The sequence below is a fragment of the Giraffa tippelskirchi genome, chromosome 10, assembly GCF_054371585.1.
Source record: "Giraffa tippelskirchi isolate mGirTip1 chromosome 10, T2T-mGirTip1v1.2.pri, whole genome shotgun sequence".
In the NCBI taxonomy this organism is placed as follows: domain Eukaryota; kingdom Metazoa; phylum Chordata; class Mammalia; order Artiodactyla; family Giraffidae; genus Giraffa; species Giraffa tippelskirchi.
The window spans coordinates 139,206,990-139,228,159 of NC_137284.1; the positions used below are offsets into that span (position 1 = coordinate 139,206,990).

Sequence of the window (21,170 nt, forward strand, 5' to 3'; positions counted from 1 at the left end):
GCCCTTGTGGAACTCAGGGGAGAGACAAAGAAATGAATGCCGACCAGGAGATACGGAGAAAAGTCTCAGGGGAGGAGAGATGGGGGCATGGAGGCCCAAAAACTTCTCTGAGAAGGTGGTATTGCAGTGGAGAGCTGAAGGAAATGGCAGGTAAGGCAGGTGGACATTGGGGATAAGAGCTGCTTATGTGATCTACCAGGGCCCTTGGTGCCCGGGGCCTCCATTCCCCTTCTCTGGAATAATCTGTGACATAGAGGCTGTCCATAGGCAACCTCTGTGGTCCTGGCTGGAAACTCTCACTCCAGTCAGTGGGATCTGAGCAGGTTAGCACAGGAATCAGACCAGATGGAGATGGAGGGACCCCTCGGACAGAGCTCCATGAATTTCTGCTGCAAAGGGGGCGTGGCTTCAACCTCACCTTGCCTATGCTCAGTTGAAGAATTACCAAGTGTTCTGGCCTTCCCACTCTCCCTTCCAAGCTGACCTGGGTCAGGGAGCTAGAAGGTTAGAGGTCAGACAACTGTAGGCTCCCAGGTCAGCCCATGCATCTACAGGGGCCCGGCTCTGGGAGGGTCACCTGCACCCCAAGCTGGAGTTGCACAGCCAGCCCCACACGGACCTTCCTCCACACTCTCTCCCTGCTGGGCTGAGGCCCACAGCCTTCCGGCCATGACAATTGGCGGACGGGGTGCCACCCTGCACCCTGGCCCTAGGGAAGTTGGAGGTGGCTGACCCGAGGGGGGTAAGGCTACAAAGGAAGAGAGGGTGGTGGTGGTGCGTGCCAGGGCAAGAGGTGGGGATGGTGGGAGGATGGGTGGCTGGGAGGCCAAGAGGCTGGGGATCTGTGCTGGCTGTGGGAGTGGTCCACGGCAGCACCTGTAATGAGAGCACAGGGTGGAGACATGTGGGGTGGGGACACATGGGGTGGGGACGCGTGAGGAGGGGACGTGTGGGGAGGGGTAATGTGGGGAGGGGGCGCGTGGGGTGGGGACGCGTGGGGAGGGACCGCGTGGGGTGGGGGACGCGTGGGGTGGGGGGCACGTGGGGTGGGGGACACATGGGGAGGGGCCGCGTGGGGTGGGGACACGTGGGGAGGGGACACTTGGGGTGGGGGACACGTGGGGTGGGGGACGTGTGGGGAGGGGCCGTGTGGGGAGAGGCCACATGGGATGGGGGGCGCGTGGGATGGGGGACACATGGGGAGGGGCTGCGTGGGTGGGGGCACCTGGGGAGGGGCTGCTCCTGAATCTGCAGATGATGCTGCATCTGTGCGCCAGTCCTAGAATAATCACTTCTCATCTGCTCTTTGTTCTGGATTCTGACTCCATGCTGTGGATACGAGAGGCCCCCAGGCAATGGGACACAAGACACGCAGTCACCACACATGGAGCCAGCACTCTGACAAGGAGCCTAACTCTTGAGTGACAAAGTGGCTCCAAGCCTCAGTTTACCTGGCCAGCGGAGGTGTGGGGAGAGAGTCTGGGCACCCTGAAGAGATGTCACCACCACGCAACCCTGTCTTCACAGGGTCTGAGGGAGTTTCTGTGATGCCCAGGGAAGAATGAGCCCTGAGGTCGAGTCCATTTACTAGTGGCTACGGCTGCAGACACGCACGTGCACACACGTCCCCAGGAAGCCACCACCAGGAGTCCCAGAGAACTTAAGCAAGTTCATCCCCTCATTTGAAAAAACGAGGGGGTGTAGAAGATGATTTCCAGAAGGCTCCCTGCTCTAGAATTCTGTGTTCTCTGATTTTCTGGGTTATTCAGAAGTACTGTGGATTCCACCCTTTGTCAACCAACTTCTATTTTGAACAGCCAGCAGGCTGCCTACTTGAAGGTATCTTATGGACTACACTGTTGCAAATACAAGGAGGCTCCTTACTGTGTATCTTTTGTGTAGATTTTCTTGACTGCTACTGCTAAGTCGCTTCAGTCATGTCCGACTCTGTGCGACCCCATAGACGGCAGCCCACCAGGCTCCTCCGTCCCTGGGATTCTCCAGGCAAGAACACTGGAGTGGGTTGCCATTTCCTTCTCCAATGCATGAAAGGGAAAAGGGAAAGTGAAGTCGCTCAGTCATGTCCGACTCTTCACGACCCCATGGACTGCAGCCCACCAGGCTCCTCCGTCCATGGGATTTTCCAGGCAAGAGTACTGGAGTGGGGTGCCATTGCCTTCAGAGAATACCTACAGCTGTGAATACCTACCTGTGTGGCCTGAAAAGTGGCGATCCCAGATCTGCCACCTGATGTTCTAACAGTGCCACAAAGTGGACAGGACACAGAACAAGGAGAGATCCACACCACTACACGGCTATGGCTGGGGACAGGATGAAACAGGACACGGGCACCCCGCTGAGACCCCTGCCCTGCCTCCTACACAGTGGGCACGACTAGGAAGTGAGCCCAGAGCTGAGGACAGAGCTCCAGCCTCCTCTTGGTCTGATGAAGCCTCTAGCCAGGCTCAGGCTCAGGCGGCTGGGCAAGGAGTGGGCAGAGGGTGGTCACTCTCCTTCTCCAGGGACATGGGAGTTTGTCCGCTCTGGCTGGAGCTTGTACTTGGCAGACCTACAGAGGGCCCCCGGGGGTGTGAAGAAGCCAGCCCTTCTAGGGGTAACGGTCATCTACATTCCGACACCCCTCCCAAGAAGTGCCCAGTGCTATCTGGAGGGTTCCTCCCACTTCCCTTAGGAGCTGAGCGGTCCTCACAGCGGCCGCCTGGCTGGTTGGTATTCCCAAGCCCGGAAGTCCCGAACCTCTGCGGTTGCTTCCATTGACTCTGGCTGCTGCAGAAAGAGCCCGGCGGCCAGCATCACCACCAGGGTTCAAGCTGGCCTCATGCCTCCTTCTTCTGGAGAGCCTGAAAAGCCAGGGGCTGGGGCCAGTTCCCCTCAAGTTTCCCAGTCCAGACAACACAGTGCCCGGTGCTGCACTGGGCCCTGGAGGAGAGATGAACGTGCTACCGGCTCTGCCCTAAGGGGCTCCCTGAGTGGTGGAGGAGACGCCCTCACAGACCCTGGAACAGGACTGGGTTCCCTCTAGGAAAGCCCAGGAGAGGTGATACCCAAGGATGGACGGGGTTAATGCTCCAGTGTTCCCCACCCAGGGGGATCCAGGCCAGGTGGAGTTCCCTTTCTTTCTGGGCTTCTAAAACGGGGGCAGAGATATCAAAACCCTACTCAGCAGGACCCCTTCTTCTCCTTCCAAATCCTGAGGAAAAAAGCAAAGGTAGGGGGCTGCCTCTCCCCCCACCTCTGTGCCCTGCCTTCTCTAGGTCTAGGGCAACCCCCAGAGGGCCCTCCTGGGCTCGCGAGCTCCCCCCTCTGCCCCTCCCTGGTGGCCACACCCTGCAGCTCTGGCCAAGGGGCCACCTGGTGTCCCTGGGAGTCTTCCCTCAATCTCCCCAGCCCGTATGCTCCTCACCCTCCGCCTGCTGGAACCAGTCTCCTCCCAGTACCGCCCCCACCTTGTCTAGCTCACTTCTGCCTCAAAGCCCAAACAGTACCTCACTGGAACATGCACCGTCCCTGACCCCACCCCATGGAATGTTCTTTCTGGGCTCTAAAAGTTCACCTCCTCCCAAAGCCTCCCTACAGCTCACTGACCACCACCTCAAGAACCCCCCATCATATCCCCAGGTTCTGATCCGTGTCTTCGCTACACCCTGCAATTCACCCTGCCTCAGGCCACGCTAGGAAGGATCACCCATCCCCTGCTGATCCTTTTATTTTAAAATCCCTGTATAGGACTTCCCTGGTGGTCCAGTGGTGAAGACTCTGTGCTCCCAATGCAGGGAGCACTGGTTTGATCCCAGGTCAGGGAACTGAAGTCCTGCATGTCGCATGGGGTGGCCAAAACATTAATTAATTAAAAAATAAAATAAAATCCCTGTATAACCCCCGCCTCACTTTGTCCAAATCACCCCTTCCCAAATCCTGCCACTTCTCCACACATGCCTCCCTTTCCCACACCACATGGCACTTTAAGCTTCAGTTTTTTATTACTGCTTAGCAATTGACACTCACAAACAGTAGAAGAATCTTGATGGTGGGGGCAGAGCACATATGGTTTATTAACCATAAAAGCCAGGATTGTTTGAGTTCTGATGGCAAACTCATTAATATGTTATCTCTCATTTTCAGAACAACCTGCAAGATGGAGATTTGTTGTCATTTTTTACAGACTCGAAGAGGTTCACTATCTGGTCTATGGTCATGTAAGTCTGTTTGATGCCAAAGTTCAAGTGTTTTCAACCACCTCTAGCTGCCTTTCGCTTGCCTAAGATTCATCCATTGAATGACACAATCAGACCCTTAAGACAGTGCTCAGTCAACCTGTCCTTTCAGCAAAAGCCTAGAAATGTCACATTGAAACTAGATGTTCCCCTGCTCTTTCATTCTATCTTACAGATATGGAAACAGGTTCAGAGGTACAACCTGCCACGTGGTTCATTCAACCAAGTGGATATCAAACCAGAAAGGGGTCTAATGGGTTGTCGGCACCAGGTTGGATGCTGCTGATGCTGTGTGACCCACCTACAATAGAAGGTAAGCTCCCAGGGCCCTGTCAGATATAATTCCTTTGTTCTACTTGAAGCTTTGCTTAGAACTAAATCACAGGATTCCAGTAGTTTGGGGGTTCACCCTCCCAGATGACCACAATTCAGCCAGCCATACCTCCAGAAAAGCAGAGATGAAGCAGTCCTTACTGGGTCCCTATGGCATGCTCAGTCATGTCCAACTCTTTGCGACCCCATGGACTATAGTGCACCAGGTTCCTCTCTCTGTCCATGGTATTCTCCAGGAAAGAATACTGGAGTGGGCTGCCATTCCCTTCTCCAGGGGATCTTTCCAACTCTGCCACAGCCACTAAACACCAAGGCTGCCCTCTTCAGTCTTCTCTGGTCTCAACATAGCAAATAATAATATTAATAGTGATATTCCCTTGCCAGCTAACACTCTTCAAAGCACTTCTTGTTGTCACTGCATACTGCAGTAGCATTTTAGGAACTGGACACCTGGGCTCAGAAAGTCCAGGTGATTTGCTGGTGGGAGGGGAAGCAGGGTTATGATTCCTCTTTTCTTTACCACAGATGGAGCTCCTACTATACTCCATGCTAGGCTTGAGGAGGGCTTCTTGGAAGAGACAGGGTTTCTGGGCAGTGCACAGGTGCCAAGGAAGACAGTCCCAGCCTCGAAGCCAGCAAGGAGTTGGGCTTGGAGCTCTTCCCATTTTATGGGTGGCTCCAGACAGAGTGGCCTCTGAGGACAGAGGAGCAGGGGTCTCATCCCACAGCCTCCACCTTCTCCTGCAAGCTTAGCTCCTGAAGCTCAGAGGCACTGGGAACTACCCCAGCCGTCCTGACACAGCCCATCTCCCTTCTGGATGGTGCTAAGAAGCTCCTGGCAGAAAGGGTGCACGTCGGGTCCACACTGAGGTCCATCTGCCTGAGAGCGGGGCTGAGGAGAGATGCCCCACTTCTGCATCTTCTCAGCCCTGCAGGTTGTGCAAATCTGCGGTGACTGCCATCTTCAGAGCTGTCCTGAAGGCTCCTCACACTGGAATCCCTCCTGCAGGCATCACCCCTTCACCCACTCACCCCTTTCAGGCCAGGCTGTGAAGTCTCAGGGCCTCTCCCTGGAGGATGCCCAAACCTACTTGCTCCTTGAGCGCCAGCCCCTTCCCATGAGCAAAGTTCCCCGCGACGAAGAAAAGAGACTGCACTGCCATGTCACCCCACCCTTCCCCTAAGACTTAAGCCCCAAAGGGAGCATCTGCCAAGAAGAGTAAGGTCCCCTCTCTGTCTCAACTGTCACCACAGTCCTCCTGACTCTAGAATGGAAACAGGGCTCTTTCTCCCTGCAGACACCTGCTCAGGTGGGCAAGAAAGAAATGCTTCTCTCTCCTGGGTCTGAGACTCCTAGCTGTTCCTAGGGACTCTGGGACCGTACCTGTCCCAGGAGCTTTTCACCTTTAGAAGAAATATGGGAGATGTTTCTATGGCACAGTCCAAGCCCGTTTCATGAGAGAGAAATTCTTTTCTCTACAGAGGGCTGGGAGGGACTCTCACCTTCCTGGCCGTGCACAGAGAAGGGAGTTGTTCCCTTGGTGCCCTGGAGGCAGGGGCCCCACTCAGGTGAGTCTAGGATTTTGGAAAATCCACTTATTCCTTCCCGCTTTCCAGCTGGGCCAGCAGAGGTTCAAGTGAGCTGAGTGAGCACACGATGCTCGGAAAAACCTCTCGGCAGAAAGCGAAACACATGGCCTCGAGGGCCTTACTGGGGGTTTGTCACCTGCTTCGGGGACTTCCTCATAAGCTCCCAGCCTGCCGCTCTGCCTGGAATTAACGACGACACAATACCGTCCCTTATCCGCTCCAACGCGGGGAAAACAGTGATCAGACGCTACGGGTCCAGCGGAAGCGTGGAGGCTCGCGGTGCCCCAAGTCCCGGCTCTAGGACCGCGAGCCCACTCAGCGCCGGCGCGCCCCTGTTTGCCCGAACAGAACCCATCGCAACTCCACCCGCGTGGAGATCCGGACGACCCACGCTCGGAGCCCGGCACCTGCGGCGTTCTCCGGGGTTGGGAAGGGGCCTGGCTGGTGCAAGGTCAGGGCTCCGCGTGTGGCCCCGGCTAGCAGGGCGCGCAGGGGCTGCTCCCGGGTCCCGCCACGAGGCAGGGCGGGTTTCCCAGCAGCGGGCCCGGCCGGGGGCGCACCAGCACGAGGGGAGTCCCGGCGGAGCCCAAGCCACCACCACTCACCACTACTGGAGAGCGGCAGCAGCAGCAGCAGAAACGCCGAGAGCACCAGCGCGGAGCGCATCGTGTCCTGGGAGCGGGCGCGGAGCAGGTGGCTGCGGGCTTGGCCAAGGGTCTGGGCGGCAGCAGAGTGTGGGCGCCTCTCCGGGAGGCCTGGCGGTGGCTCCGACGGCCGGGCGGTGGCCCGAGCGTCCCGAGTCGCGCTCCGGTGGCCCCTCCTCGCGGCCGCTGCGGCAGAGCCGATCGAGGCGCCGAGCCAGGCGGCAGAGGAGCGGCAGGCGGCTGCGTCGCGGGCGGTGTCTGCGCGGCTGCGGCCCGGCCGGCTGCTGCGGCGACTCCGGTCCCGTCCGCGCCGGCCCCCCGCCCCCTCCCCTCCCCTTCCCCAGGAGCGCGCGGGCGGGGCGGCGCTGGGCGGAGAACAATGAGCCGAGGAGGAAACTCCGCCCTGGCGCGCGGCGGGCGGGGGGAGTGCGGCCGGCTCCGGGCTCCGGGCTCTGGGCTCCTGGCTCCTGGCTCCTGGCGGGCGGCCCCGGCTCGGAGCTGGGGGAGGGGAGAGGGGGTGGGATGTGAGCGTGAGCGCCGGGAGGCGCGGTAGCTGGGGTGATTCCCGGCGCCAGACCGCCCCCTGCCCGCAGGCCCGCCCACCCCGGAGCGCAGGTGTCTCCCGCGATACTTTTGAGGCGGGTCTGGCGGGACCCACCCCCACCCCCACCCCCACCCCCGCAACTGCCGAGTTCCTCTACGCCCAGATCCAGAGCTAGAAGGCCCCCAAGGCAGTGTGTTCTCCACGGAACGCTCCAGGCCTCCCGGCTGCAGCGCGTTTTGTTGCAAAGCCTGAGGAGCGTGTCTCCCACCTGCCAGGTGCAACTCACTTGCGGGCGGGCCCGCATCGCGCACGATTTATGAGCAGGTCTGCGCTATAGGGTTTGCACCATAGAGTCTGCACTCAGCAATCTGGACTAATTAGTTACTCAGCTTTTCTAAACCGACCTCGCTTGTGAATGGAGGTGATGGGAAAAGAAATGCAAAACCAAACAAAAAACAAGACAAAATATTGAAGGATTAATCATATGTGCCACTTGGTGTTCTAAGGGCTTTGCACATATTAAGTCATTTATCCTTCGCCACAACGATGTTTTCAGCTTCATTTTGTTGGTATGGAATTGACTGAAAAAAGGCTTGATTTTCAGTGATCTGGAGATCACAGAACTGGTAGCTGTCAGACCTGCTTCTGAAAGTAGTTTGGAGAAAATACTTTGCGCAGTGCCTGACATATAGTAATTGCTCAGTATTACTATTGTTCTTACTCTTGCTATATCAAGAACAACAATGAAAATTTAGGGCTTCGATTTTTTTTTTAATAAATTTATTTATTTTAGTTGGGGGCTAATTACTTTACAATATTGTAGTGGTTTTTGCCATACATTGACATGAATCAGCCATGGGTTTACATGTGTTCCCCATCCTGAACCCCCCTCCTCCCCATCCTGAACCCCCCTCCCACCTCCCTCCCCATCCCATCCCTCTGGGTCATCCCATTGCCCCAGCCCTGAGCATTTGTCTCATGCATCGAACCTGGAATGGTGTTCTGTTTCACGTATGATAATATACATGTTTCAATGCTATTGTCCCAGAACGTCCCACCTTCACCTTCTCCCTCAGAGTCGATAAGACTGTTCTATGCATCTGTGTCTCTTATTCTGTCTCGCATATAGGGTTATCGTTACCATCTTTCAAATTCCATATATATACATTAGTATACTGTATTTGTGTTTTTCTTTCTGGCTTACTGCACTCTGTATAATGGGCTTCGATTTAAAACCAACTTGAGCTCAAAACCTAGCTATGCCCATCTATTAGCTGTAAAACCCTGGGCACGTTATTCCATGTACCTCAGCTCTTTCCATCTGTAAAACAGGGATAATACCACCTAGCCCAGAGGGTTGCTATGAGACTTATCTAAGATAAAGTGCTTAGCACAGGGCCAGGAACATAGTCTGCGGGAATGAAGAGGAGGCCCCGCTCCCAGTACTGAAAGGAGAAATTTGCAGACCTGGGGTAGGGGTGGGAATTGAATTCCACAAACCGAGTAAACCCGGTGAAAGAACAAAGACCTCCGCCTCGGTTAGGTGGTTTTTTTTTTTTTCCAAAAGCTGCTTGAATGATGCAGATCCCGGAATCCCCTGCGGAGGAGGCTCAGGGGTGGCTCCGTGGCTGGGGTTGGGGGGAGGGGAAGCAGACCCAGAAGGGGAAAGATGATTAACTAGGGGTCAGGGGGTGGGGGTGCGCTAGGATTTGGCTCAAGCAACTTCTGGGTTGATAAATGGAGTCTTTCTGCCAGATGGGTCCAGGGTGGGAAAGAAGGGGTGTCCCCAGAGCCCAGCCCGGAGCCAGGACCCAGCCCGGTGGACTCCTGGAGCCCCTCCAGGGGGCTACGCGCATACGCTGCCCTAAAGGCACAGGATCTTTGGAGCAGAGAAGGAAGCGTGGGCACCCTGGATAGGATTTTCTGCGGCAGCAGGCTGGGGCTTGGGAATGGCTCACCTGCCTGTTTTCTTCAGGAAGTTTCTGCAGGATCATTCTGGCCCAGTTTGCCATGCCACATATGGGAAAGACAGAGTGTGTTCCCTATAAATACTGTGGAGGGTGTGCGTGTGACTATTTTTGATATTTTTTAGTACTGTTCCCCTAATATCCGTGCCAACAAAAGGCTTGTTTCTCTTTCTGAAACCAAGCAATGTGCTTTAAAAGTTGGGATTTTAAAATTTGTGTATTGTATGCTCTCTGATTTAAACAGAAATCTTGCACTCAATCAGTGGCTCCAAAAATCTAGAAAAGAGCATGTTAACTCTTTAATACTCTCAAACGGAGAGAGTATACTTCAAATTCACATGATGTGGGATTGGTCCTATTACCATGCAAAATTAAAATGAGAGCAGACATGCCCAGCATCCAAAAGGGACAGCTCTCTGTAGGCAGAGACAGCAAAATCAAAACCTTCCTGGACCCTCCCCAGTAGCCAGCAGCAGCTGGTCCTCCCCCCACCTTATGCAGATGGGGTTTCCAGGAATGAGGCTGGACAGACAGGGACATCACCAGTGGCCAGTGAACAGAACTGCTCCAGGCACCTGGCCTGTGCCCTGGGCCCCCTTTAACAATAGCAGTTCCACTAACCTAGTTCACTGGCTCTGAAAGTCAAAACTCAAAGGACTTTAAAAATTCTTTTTTTAATTTATTTATATATTTTTTTGGCCATGCTAGTTCTTCATTGCTGTGAAGGCTTTTCTCTGGTTGTGATGAGTGGGGCAGAGGGCACTACTCCCAAGGTGTTGAAGGACAGAGTGTGTTCCCTATAAATACAATGGGATGTGTGTGCGGGCTTCTCACGGCGGTGGCTTCTCTAATTGTGGAGCATGGGCTCTAGGCACATGGGCTTCAGTAGTTGTGGCAGGTGGGCTCAGTAATTGCAGCTTCCAGAGCACAGGCTCAATGGTTGTGGTGCACAGGCTTAGTTGCTCCACACCATGTAGGATCTTCCTGAACCAGGGATCAAACCTGTGTCTCTTGCATTGGCAGGCAGATTCTTTACCACTGAGCCACCAGGAAAGCCCTCAAAGCACTTTTAGACGCTAGTCCATCATCCTTCTTAGATTTATTACATTTTCAGTATATGTAGCATGCATTAGCTCCCCTAGGAGACTTTCAACTGTTGGGGTTTTTTTTCTTGCTTTACATAATTATATTTGTTAACATATTATTTTGAAATAATTTTAGACTAAGAGAGTTACAAGGAAAGTACAAGAGCTCCTGAATATCCTTTACATTACTTTCTTTAAGATTAGCGTCTAAAGAAAACATGGCACAATGACAAAAAAAAAAATTAACATCAGTTCAATACTCTTTACTAATTAAGACCTCAATCAAATTTTGTAACCTTTTTTTTTAATGTTCTTTTTCTGGCACGGGAAGTTATCCAGGATCCCACATTTCATCTAGTTTTCCTGTCCAATTTCTTCTCCAGTTTATGAGATTTCCTCAGTCTTTTTCATTTATGACATTGACAGATGCTTTCAACTTCTTAATGTGGGTTATCTTTTATTCACCTTCTTCCTAAGATCACCCGGAATAGCACATCATATCATAAATATAGATACAGACACAGATATAGATACTGAAAGCAAACATTAATGCCAACTGGTAAGTATTACATAGGAATCTATGGCACAGGTTGAAAATGGTTTTTCCCATGGTCCCTGTCAATCAAAGTTAGCTGTTATAATACTTGGCCCCACATTTAATTTAATGATGCTGCTGACCTCATCCTTAAATGCAGGTTTGATAAAGTTCTCCTGACCCTCATCCTAAATAACTTTCATCTCCAACCACAACATTTGCATCTAGGGTTAGGATGGCCTCCAGCCATCACATCCATCAATAAAAAATAAAAGCATGCACATCCATCCTGGGGCCACATCACTGTTCATAAGGTGCCAAAGATGTTCTTACTTTGGCTTTCTAATCCCTGACCTCTGAGTACCCTGGGGGCCCACATTGGTATTTCATTCATCTTGGAATCTCAGTGCCCAGTCCAGTGGTCCCCATCCCCAAGAAGGAGCTTGATACCCAAATGCTGAATAGATGAAAAGTGCTTGAATTTCATCTCTGAAGCTGGGCTTTATCTCTGACTGCCAAGTTTTATGATCCTATGAATATCAGCTGAGGTTCAAATTGGTCATCTCTTCCCAAAATCATACATTTACCTATTAGTGTTCAATAGCATCTACACTGAGCGTAGAATGCCAGGCTCTGTGCTCAGTGCTGAAGAATGACAATGTGGAACAGGCTTGGCCCTCCTGGGGGAGAAGCAACACCTATACACAAATATAGCTGAGGTGTTCTGGAGGCTATAACAAGTGTCATGAGCAGGCATGTGGGAAGCAGAGAGCAGGACAAACTCAGCATCGCCTGGGGAGGTCAGGAATGGCTTGTAAGGAGGGAACAGGGTCTTGGAGAAGGCGCAGGACTTCACTAGGAGAAGAACAAAAAGCAAAGCACTTTGGACAGATGGAGCAATGGGTGAAAGTGAAGAGGGGACCTGTAGGCTGGTGTTTTGCCTTAAGTAGAGTTCAGGGTGTGAGGGCAGGCATGGAAGATGAGGCTGGAGAGGTGGGTGGGATGAGATTCTTAGATAATGGAGAATCCTCGAAGGGTCAGAAGCTGGAGGAGACAGGACCACCTTGCCAGGGAGCGAGATCACTCTAGCAGCAGTGAACAGAAGGCTCAGGGGGCAGAATGCGAGACTGGAGGTGAGCACAGGGCTTTGGGAGGCTAAGGCGCTTATTCCTGCAGGGCCTGAGCTCAGACAGTGGCGGTGGGGAAGACAAGGAGGGGCTGTAGGCAGCTCCTTGGCCTCTTGGCTGTTTCTTCATCCCTATTTTCCTTAGACCTTAATCATAAAGATGAGCTCATTAGGCAACATTTAATTTAGCTCCTGATTTCTGCTTTTCTAAATATCCACAACGCCTTACCTAAACTGTTGATTCCTTTTCTGGATTAAAAGGAATAAAAATGAAGAATTAAATAAAGAATGACCGACTCTCTACCCCCAGCATCTGCTTAGTAAATCTGCAGGTAGACCATGAGAGAGGCAGATCACCAGAGCAAGACAGAGTCCCAAGGAAGATGGGGAGAGGTCAACAGGCCTGCACACAATGGAAAGATGATGGAGAATCTGACCTCCTGCCTTAATAATTAACTGAGATTGTTTCCCCCTTTTTCCCCTTAAAAATTGTCATGGCTGAGCAGAATCTTTGGAGCCAGGCCCTGCATACAAGTCCACTTTCTCTCCAGACTGCTGGCTTTTCTGAATAAAGCATCTTTCTTCTCTTTGAAGTTTGCGCCTCCATTTATTGGCTGTTGAAGGGCAAGCAGTCAAACCTATGTTCAGTTACAGGGCCTGATGCATGAGGTATTTGGAGAGCAGAATCAATAGGACTTGGTGACTCGTTGGATGTGGACATGGTATGTGTGATATGTAAAGGGCATGGAGGCATGGAAGGAGTCTAGGCTCACTTGGGTTACTGGGTGAATTATCCAAGTGCCAAGGTTTAATGTCACTAACTGAGGTGGAGAACATAGCAGCAAGTTTGGTAGTAGAAAAAGAAGAGTCCTGTTTTGAATGTGTTGACTCTGAAGACCCCTAAGGCACTCAGGGGACATGTCTAGAAGTTATACCTGTGACACTGAAGCTATATCTGTGATGCTGAGGTCAGGACAGGAAAGAGATTGGAGAGCCATTGGTGTGCAGGCAGGGGTGGAGACACGGCAGTGGATATTACCCTGGGATGTTCTGCAGTGAGAAGAAGCTGGAGGCAGAGCCTTTCAACTTTCATGGAATGGGCTGAGGAAGTGGAGATGGGGGATATGGAGCTGCCTAGGAGGTAACCAAGAGAGAAGGGTGCCATGGAAACAGAGGGAAGTGGATATTGTAGTAAGAAGATGGCCTAGTGTCACCTGCCGCAAAAACTGAAATTTACTAATTGGATCTGGCAATGAGAGAGTCACTGGGAATCTCACCTAGAGTGATCTGAATGACACATAGTAACTTGGGGGAGTGTATGGAGATGAGGAAACAGAGGCGTTGAGCGTGGATGTGAAAGGAAGGAAGGAAAATGTGGGGTCGAGGGAAAAATTTGGTTGTATTTGTGTGTTCGGTGTATTAAAATTGGAGAGGCACCCATGATTGTGAGCCAAGAGGATGAAGCCAGTTCAAGGGAAGAAGTTCCAGGAGATGGGAGGTGAAGCAGAGATGGAAGGAGTGATCTCAGGCAAAGAAGCTTTGTTGCTGAAGGTGTGGGGTTGGCAGACGAGAAATGGCCTTGGAGTGTATCAGCGGCAATTCGAATCTTTCTTCTGTGATTTAATGGCTCTGTGACCTTGGGCTTTTACTTAACCTCTCTGAGCTGGAGCCTCTTTTTTCTATAAAATAAATAATAGCATGAATCTTGCAGAATCACCGTGAGAATGTGAGGGAGTATGTAATGCCTAGTTGACACTCAATAAATGGAGGGTCATATTCTTGGGTCAACAAAAGAACTGCTCCACTTCGCACCTCTCTTGGGAGGAGCAGAGGCAACAGGGTAATTGCTCAACAGTCAACAGCAGCTCATGCTGCTCCTCGGCAGACATTTCCCCTCTTGGAAGCCCTCATTCTGGGTCAGAAAAGCGGGTCCTGCCCCAGAACGACAGGTTTTCCCACTGTGGTTGCCTCTAGGCAGGCCAGGGCTGCAGACTGCAAAATCAGGCTTTGTTGTTGTCGTTCAGTTGCTAAGTTGTGTCCCACTCTTTGAAACCCCATGAACTGCAGCACTCCAGGCTCCTTGCTTCTCGGCCTTTTGGCTAAGATCAAGTGTTGTACCCCATTTGATGGCTAAGGAAACTGAGGTGTTCATGGAAATGAAGTAGCTGACCTAAGATCACACAGGTGTTGAGTAGTGGAGTCAGGATTCGGATCCAGCAGCCTGACTCCTAAAATCATTACACTATTCAGAGAATGAAAACAGTCATGAATGAAAAGTGATATTTATTGTACTATAATCTTGCCTGACATGTCTCATAAATATGATGAAGATGAAATATCTGCTCCTAGGAGCAATCTAAAACGAATAATGAGGGTGTAGCAAGCAACTGGTGTTTTTCTCAATTCAGGAAATGATTGGTTCACCACAAGACCCCTCCTACACTTGTTAAAACCCATACTTCCTGCATCCCCAAAGAAGCCCACCCAATGCAAATAAAAATTGGCATAGATTTAGCCTGACAGTTTTCTGTTACTGATACCTCAGGATACAATACACAAGAGCTGTAGACCATGCCTGCATTTAAGTTAAACACGTGCAAACTTTTCATTTAATCACCGGACTCTTCACGTCTCAGGGTTTCGTGCTCCATCTGCAAAAGTCAGATTTGCTGTAGCACCCCCAGTGTATTTTTTTATCCCCAGTGTTTTTGTATTCACTGTTCCCCTTTCTCACGCCCAAGGGTCTTCCGAACTGCCTTAACTGGTTGGTATGTGTTAAAGTTTTTAATTCACTCTTCCTTGATTCATAAAACCTAGGATTATCCAACTCCATTATTACTTCTGCTCTTGGGGGACACACTCCATCTGGGGGGGACTTAGGTCTTGGGGAAAGGTATCTCACCCAGGTATCCTTCTTCCTTGCTACAGAGGTGAGTGAAACTATGGGGACAGAGCTGCAGACCCAAAAAGATAAACAAGCTGGATAACAACAGCTATGGGACAGGGCTGGGATGTAGCTCCGAAGGTTCCCATGACCTCATCAACCTCTGAAGCATTGTTTTTCCCCTGTCACCAGGGCATTCTGGTAACACTTACACACTCAGAGTGCACAGCTGGGGTGGTAGGGTCTGCCTCTGTGCAGCAGGGAGACAGTGCAGAGCTCTGCTCAAAAGGGAAAGAATCCTGACGTTTTATCCCAGGTTCAAAGAATCCTAGTGCTTAAGGAGTTCTCTCCCAACTCCTCTTTCTTCATAGCAGGGATGGCTCATGCATTTCTTGTTCATTTCTCTGTGTGCAGTTTTGGGCTTCCTGACTACACACAAGGCCATGACCCTCTCTCTCTATGACCCCTCTTACATCCCAGGGCCTAGCATGGTGCCTGGCCATGGTAGGTGCTCAATGAAGACTGGTTGGATAAACAAAATTCCAGAGATAATTTGAAAAAAAATACAACAATAGAAAGTTGTATTTCTGTTCTTTGTTTTATCATCAACTAGCTCATGATACCAGGGAATTCTCTGGTCAGAAAGTGTTAGTTTCTTTATCTACAAAATGGGGAGAATATATCAGCCCTAACTCTTTTTCAGAGAGGCTTCAAAGCAGCTGGGGAGGCAAAAATTGTTGAGCTTTGAAAAATATAACACTCTTTGTAGCTATTACTCATTATTATTTATTTAATCAATCTCTTTCAGACTTTGCACAGGTTGATGTGGCAAAGCATTTGAACTCTAGGAATGAACACTCCATGTCATATGATGGAGTGTCTCAAGATTGTTTTAAACCCTGGAACCCTTGGGGGGACAGTTTATAGATGCACTTTGTGTGCTATTTTTAGTGGAGCCCTGGGTCCACACCCCTAGACCCAGGAATAGTGACAAATGTAGAAGGGTGTGAGGGTCAAAACCCAGAGGTTTTGAGGGTCAGACCCAGAGGTAGAACTGCACCTAGTTAAGTGTTAGTCATTGACTCATGTTTGACTCTTTGTGACCCTATGGACTGTAGCCTGCCAGGCTCCTCTGTCCATGGAATTCTCCAGACAAGACTACTGGAGTGGGTTGCCATTTCCTTCTCCAGGGGATCTTCCTGACCCAGAGACTGAACCTGCGTCTCCTGCATTGCAGGCAGATTGTTAACCATCTGAGCCACTGGTTCCTAGCTCCTTCTGAAGGTTGTGTTCTGCGTTTCTCTCCCCTATGGCACTTTATTCGTGTCGACATCGGGCTTTTGCTTAACTACGGTAAATGGTGGCACCTGAGTCGGTTCCACCAGCTCCGCCACCTCTGCCCTGGCTTTCAAGGGAGGATGTTACTTTGTACCCACTGCCGGCTCCCCAGCCCCAGAAGAGCCTCCACCAATGTTTGCTGATTGAAAACATGATGAACACTAAGATGGTGGCTTCTGTCTCAAGTGATTCTGGGGACCAGGGTGAGCATCACACTTAGTTGGGATCCTGGAAGATAAAGAATGAATGAAAGTGATAATCCTAGACTTTTAGAAGGTTTATAATGGAAATCCTGTGTGCCTCCCCGAGAAACACAGTTTATGGCTTTAGGAAGAGACACGTCAGCATGGACAAAAATGATTATCTAACTAACGATTCTGGGCATAGATGCATTGAAAACATTTTTTGGAATAGGTAACAATCCACATGATTCAGCAAGTCCAAATGGAATATAGTGATTACTCCCTTCACCCTCTCCCCCAGCCACTCATACTCCTCCCCACAGAACAACCAATGCTATTCCTTTCTTTTGTATTCTTCCAGAGATTATTTTATGCCTGTGCAAGAAAAAATAATCTGTTTGAGCTATATGTTACATATATATGTATATGCAGTAAGTATATATTAGCTATAAAAATATGTCAGCTATATATATATATCACAACTAAAATATGTAACAGATACAAAATATATATTATATATGTTTTTTTATGTGTTGACTTTTCCTGTGGGTCCATGCTAAGTCACTTTAGTCATGTCCGACTCTTCGTGACTCTATGGACTGTAGCCTGCCAGGCTCATCTGTCCATGGGGTTCTCCAGGCAAGAATACTGAAAGGGTTGCCATTTCCTCCTCCAGGGGATCTTCCCTACCCAGGGATCAAATCCGTGTCTCTTACGTCTCCTTCATTGACAGATGGGTTCTTTACCACTAGCACCACTGAGACTTGACTTGGGATATTCAATAATATAGCAGGCCATCAATTAACATCCAACATTTACTAAGCCCACTATGAGCACAGGCTGTGAAAGAAACTGGACCTCAAGATGAATATAACAGAAACCTTGAATCCTGCTCAGAGCTACCACTTGGCATGGGGTTGAGATGCATCTTGTTTCAGTTAATTCAGCCTGTACCCAGAGACAGCCTGGGGCCGAGAGTGGGGGATAGGGAAGTAAGAGGGGAGGTGGTGAACTTAAGTTTTAAAAGAGAATTATCACTTTTCTCTATTTTCTGTCCCTGGAAACCAACCGTTGAATGAGTCATTGTAAAGCAGATCCCGTTTTCTCCATAAAAATAATGCTGAAGTTGGAGGTTACACTCAGAAATAAAGACTTGGCCTCAAAAAACACGGATATGACTGGAGAGGTCATAAGAGCAAAGAACCATAAACCTTTATAATCACTTAAAATAATAAAATTATGCTCCAAAGCGTTTTACAAATGTACATAATTATACCTATCATATTAATAACACAAAGGGCCACAGTGAACCATAAAAAGTACAGGCAGCACATAAAAAAGACAGCATTGCTGCCTCCTAAATTTTCCCTAGGACTGATATATTGCTTATGATAAGTATTAATTAAAAGATTAATTAACAATATTTCTCCTTGCCCGTCAAAGAATTTTTTAAAAAGGCTTTTTGAGACTAATTTGAAGCTACTTTGAGATAATAATTTGGAGGCATTTTTTGATTTAATAATTTAATAAATTTTGAGAGATCTTTTAGGCATCCAGAGCTCATTAAAAACTTATCCAAGAAAGTTTGAACCATTGCCTAATTCTCCTAATACATTTTCTTGGATGGGGACAGAGATGTTCAAAATCATTCCTTTGATCTTAACATTGCCTTTAAATGGCAGCAGCTCATTCAGACAGCAAAAATTTCTGAGCACAAACTTTGCACTAGACACTGAGGATAAAAAAGAAAAAGGAATAAGGCGTGATGTCCACCTGGAAGAGCTCATAATGGACAGACCAGCTGTTATTAACATCAGCAGCTACATTTTTGAAGGTTTAGTATGCACCATGGCAAGTTTAGCCACCCATTAGCTCATTTAATCTCTGTGTTAGAAGGAAGATACTTTTTAAATGTTTTTGAGAGAGGAGGAAGCAGTTTAAGCTTGCCCAGGTGTATGGGTTGAATTGTGTTTCCCCCCACCAAAAAAATGTTGAAGTCCTAACCCCCAGTACCTTCTTTGGAAATAGGCTGGTTGTAGATGTAATTAAGCTAAAATAAGTTCACACTGGAATGGGATGGGCCCTTGATCCCACATGGTTGGTGAACTTTTAAGACGAGGGGAGAGACAAAGAGGAGAGCATCAGGTGAAGATAGATACACGGGAGAAGATGGCGCGTGAAGATGGAGGCAGAGATTGGAGCCATGTGTCTACCAGCCAAGAAAGGCCAAGGTTACCAGCCAGGACCAGACGCTAGTTGAGAGGCATGCACAGGTTTTCCCCAGAATCTGCAGAAAGAATCCACATTTCCAACACCCTGATTTCAGACTTCCGGCCTCTAGAACTGTGAGACAGTACCTACATTTCTGTGGATTTAAGTCACCCAGTTTGTGGTCCTTTACTAGAGCAGCCCTGGGAAATCCCTGGTGGCTCAGTGGTAAAGAATTTGCCTGCCAGTGCAGGAGACATGGGTTCGATCCCTGGGTCAGGAAGATACCCTGGAGAAGGAAATGGCAATCCTCTTCAGTATTCTTGCCACAAAATCCCATGGAGAGAGGAGCCTGGTGGGCTACAGTCCATGGGGCCGCATAGGACATGACTGAGCGACTAAACAACAGCAGAGGAAATGAATATCCTACGCCACACAGCTGTTGAGGTGGAACCAGGCTGGGTCTGCCTCCAAGCTCACTCTCTTAATGTCACCTTGAGGAGTGGGAGAAGTGTCCAGCAGAGGGGACAAAGCTCCTCGGAGGACAGAGGGGAGCAGTCACCTCTGCCTGCAGGTGGGAGCATCTCAGAGGAGGGAAATTTTGAATGGGATCTCAAAGTTAAGGAGGTGTTCCCCAGGGCCAGATGGCTGGGACGGAAGGGTGTACTGGGTAGAAGGATCAGCTGGTGAGAGGTGAGAAGTGTGTTGCTGGTGGAGATGGTGACAGTTTTTGCCCTAAAAAGGAAGGATTCCTTGTAAAGTGAGGACTCTGAAGCTGAAGCTCCAATACTTTCATGTGAAGAGCGGACTCACATGAAAGACCCTGAAGCTGGGAAGGATTGAAGGCAGGAGGAGAAGGGGATGACAGAGGATGAGATGGTTGGATGGCATCACTGACTGGATGGGTATGAGTCTGAGCTAACTCCGGGAGATGGTGGAGGACAGGGAAGCCTGGTGTGCTGCAGTCCATGGGGTCTCAAAGAGTCGGACATGACTGAGTGACCGAACAACAACAGTCCCCACTTCTTTCCTCCCCGCTGCTCCATGTCCTTCGCAAAGGGGAGGCCAAGGTCCCTCCCCAGCGCCTGCTCCAGCCCATGGGCCTTCCTTCCCAGACTCACTCTTCTGCTCTTGGAGCCTCTGTCCTTACCATCCCCATGGTGGGTCCCGCTGGTCCCCAGTGGACCAGGTCTCCACCCTGAACACCACCTCCTCAGAGAAGCCTCAGAGTCATCACCCTCTGCCTCCTGGAGCCTCCTCGTCGTCAAGCTCAGTTTTTTTCAAACATCTCATTATCATTTGTATTCTCTGTGTTTTCTACCTCTGCACCCCCAATTTAGATTTAAGCTCTGTGTGAGCAGAGACCCCATCTGGTCTGTCCCCAGAATAGAGGGCTGGGTCTGGGACTAAGGAATGGCTTCTACAAAGAATTGTCAAGTGAACGAAGGAAGAATTTTCTAGCAGTGAAAGCAATTTAAGAGGTCAAATGGATGGTCCCAGGAGGGCCTATCTGTCTGAAGGGATTCAACAGAGGTACTACAGGTGGGTTTGCAGGCATGGAAGGCAACTGTAAAATAGAGACTCTGACCAGGCTCTGCCATTAGCCAGACTGTGTCTCCACCAGGACCTAGGTCTAGAAGAGAAAGGCCTTGACACCCAAGAGAGTCCAGGAGCTTCCTGGCAGGAAACATCCTAGGGAAGAATAGAATCACGTATGTCACTCAGGTTCTAGAACAATGGGCCAGGCCAGAGAGGTTTCAATTCTTTTTTTTTACTTTTTTTTTTTTTTACTTTTTTTTGTGACGTGGACCATTTTTAAAGTCTTTCTTGAATTTGTTACATTATTGTTTCTGTTCTATGTTTTGGTTTTTTGGCCATGAAGCAGGTAGGATCTTAGCTCTCTGACCAGGGATCAAACCCACATCCCCCACATTTGAAGGCAAGGTCTTAACCACCGTCCGGAGAAGTTTCAACTCCGAAGCCAGCAAATACCTGTTTCTAAGCTCCCATACAGAGGGGGGCTGAATCACAAAGAAAATAAAACCAAAAAGAGACACTAGGCACCTAGAGAGTGGGAAGCATGAGTGGCCCAGGCTGCGATGGCCAGAGGTTCCATCAAGGCAGAGAGTAGGTCTGTAGGCAGCAGCATCAACAGCATGGAGAAGCAGCCATCGTGGCAGGAACCTGGAGGGCTGCTACACAGCTGGGGAGCTTGAGCTGGAGTGGGCATGGCCTGCCCAGAACACAAGGGCCCCTCTCCTAATTATTAGCACAAAGGTGCCATCCGGGCCTGCACCAGGGCAGGTGGGCACGACGTCAGTGACCAGACTGGAGAGCTGTGTTCTTACATGGCACACTCCCTAGTGATAGGCTGGGATTGAGGAGGGCGGGGCCCAGGGAGCAGGGAGCCAGGAAAATACTGGCCAGTTTATGGTCTCTGTGGCCCCTTTCTGCCCCCTGGACTGGTCGTGTCTGAGAAAACAGAGTAACCAATGTTCC

At 50.1% G+C, this 21,170-nt stretch overlaps 1 protein-coding gene across 1 annotated transcript in view; it reads right to left on the minus strand.

Annotated features, from left to right (window-relative positions):
• PODXL (podocalyxin like) overlaps positions 1-7,650 on the minus strand; it is a 53,545-nt gene extending 45,895 nt beyond the window's left edge. The window contains exons 1-2 of the mRNA XM_081531180.1: positions 7,633-7,650; positions 6,764-7,499 (exon numbers count right to left, since the gene is read on the minus strand). Coding sequence (XP_081387306.1) covers positions 6,764-7,499; positions 7,633-7,650 — 754 coding nt within the window. The remainder of the gene's footprint in view (positions 1-6,763; positions 7,500-7,632) is intronic.
• Between the last annotated feature and the right edge of the window lie 13,520 nt (positions 7,651-21,170).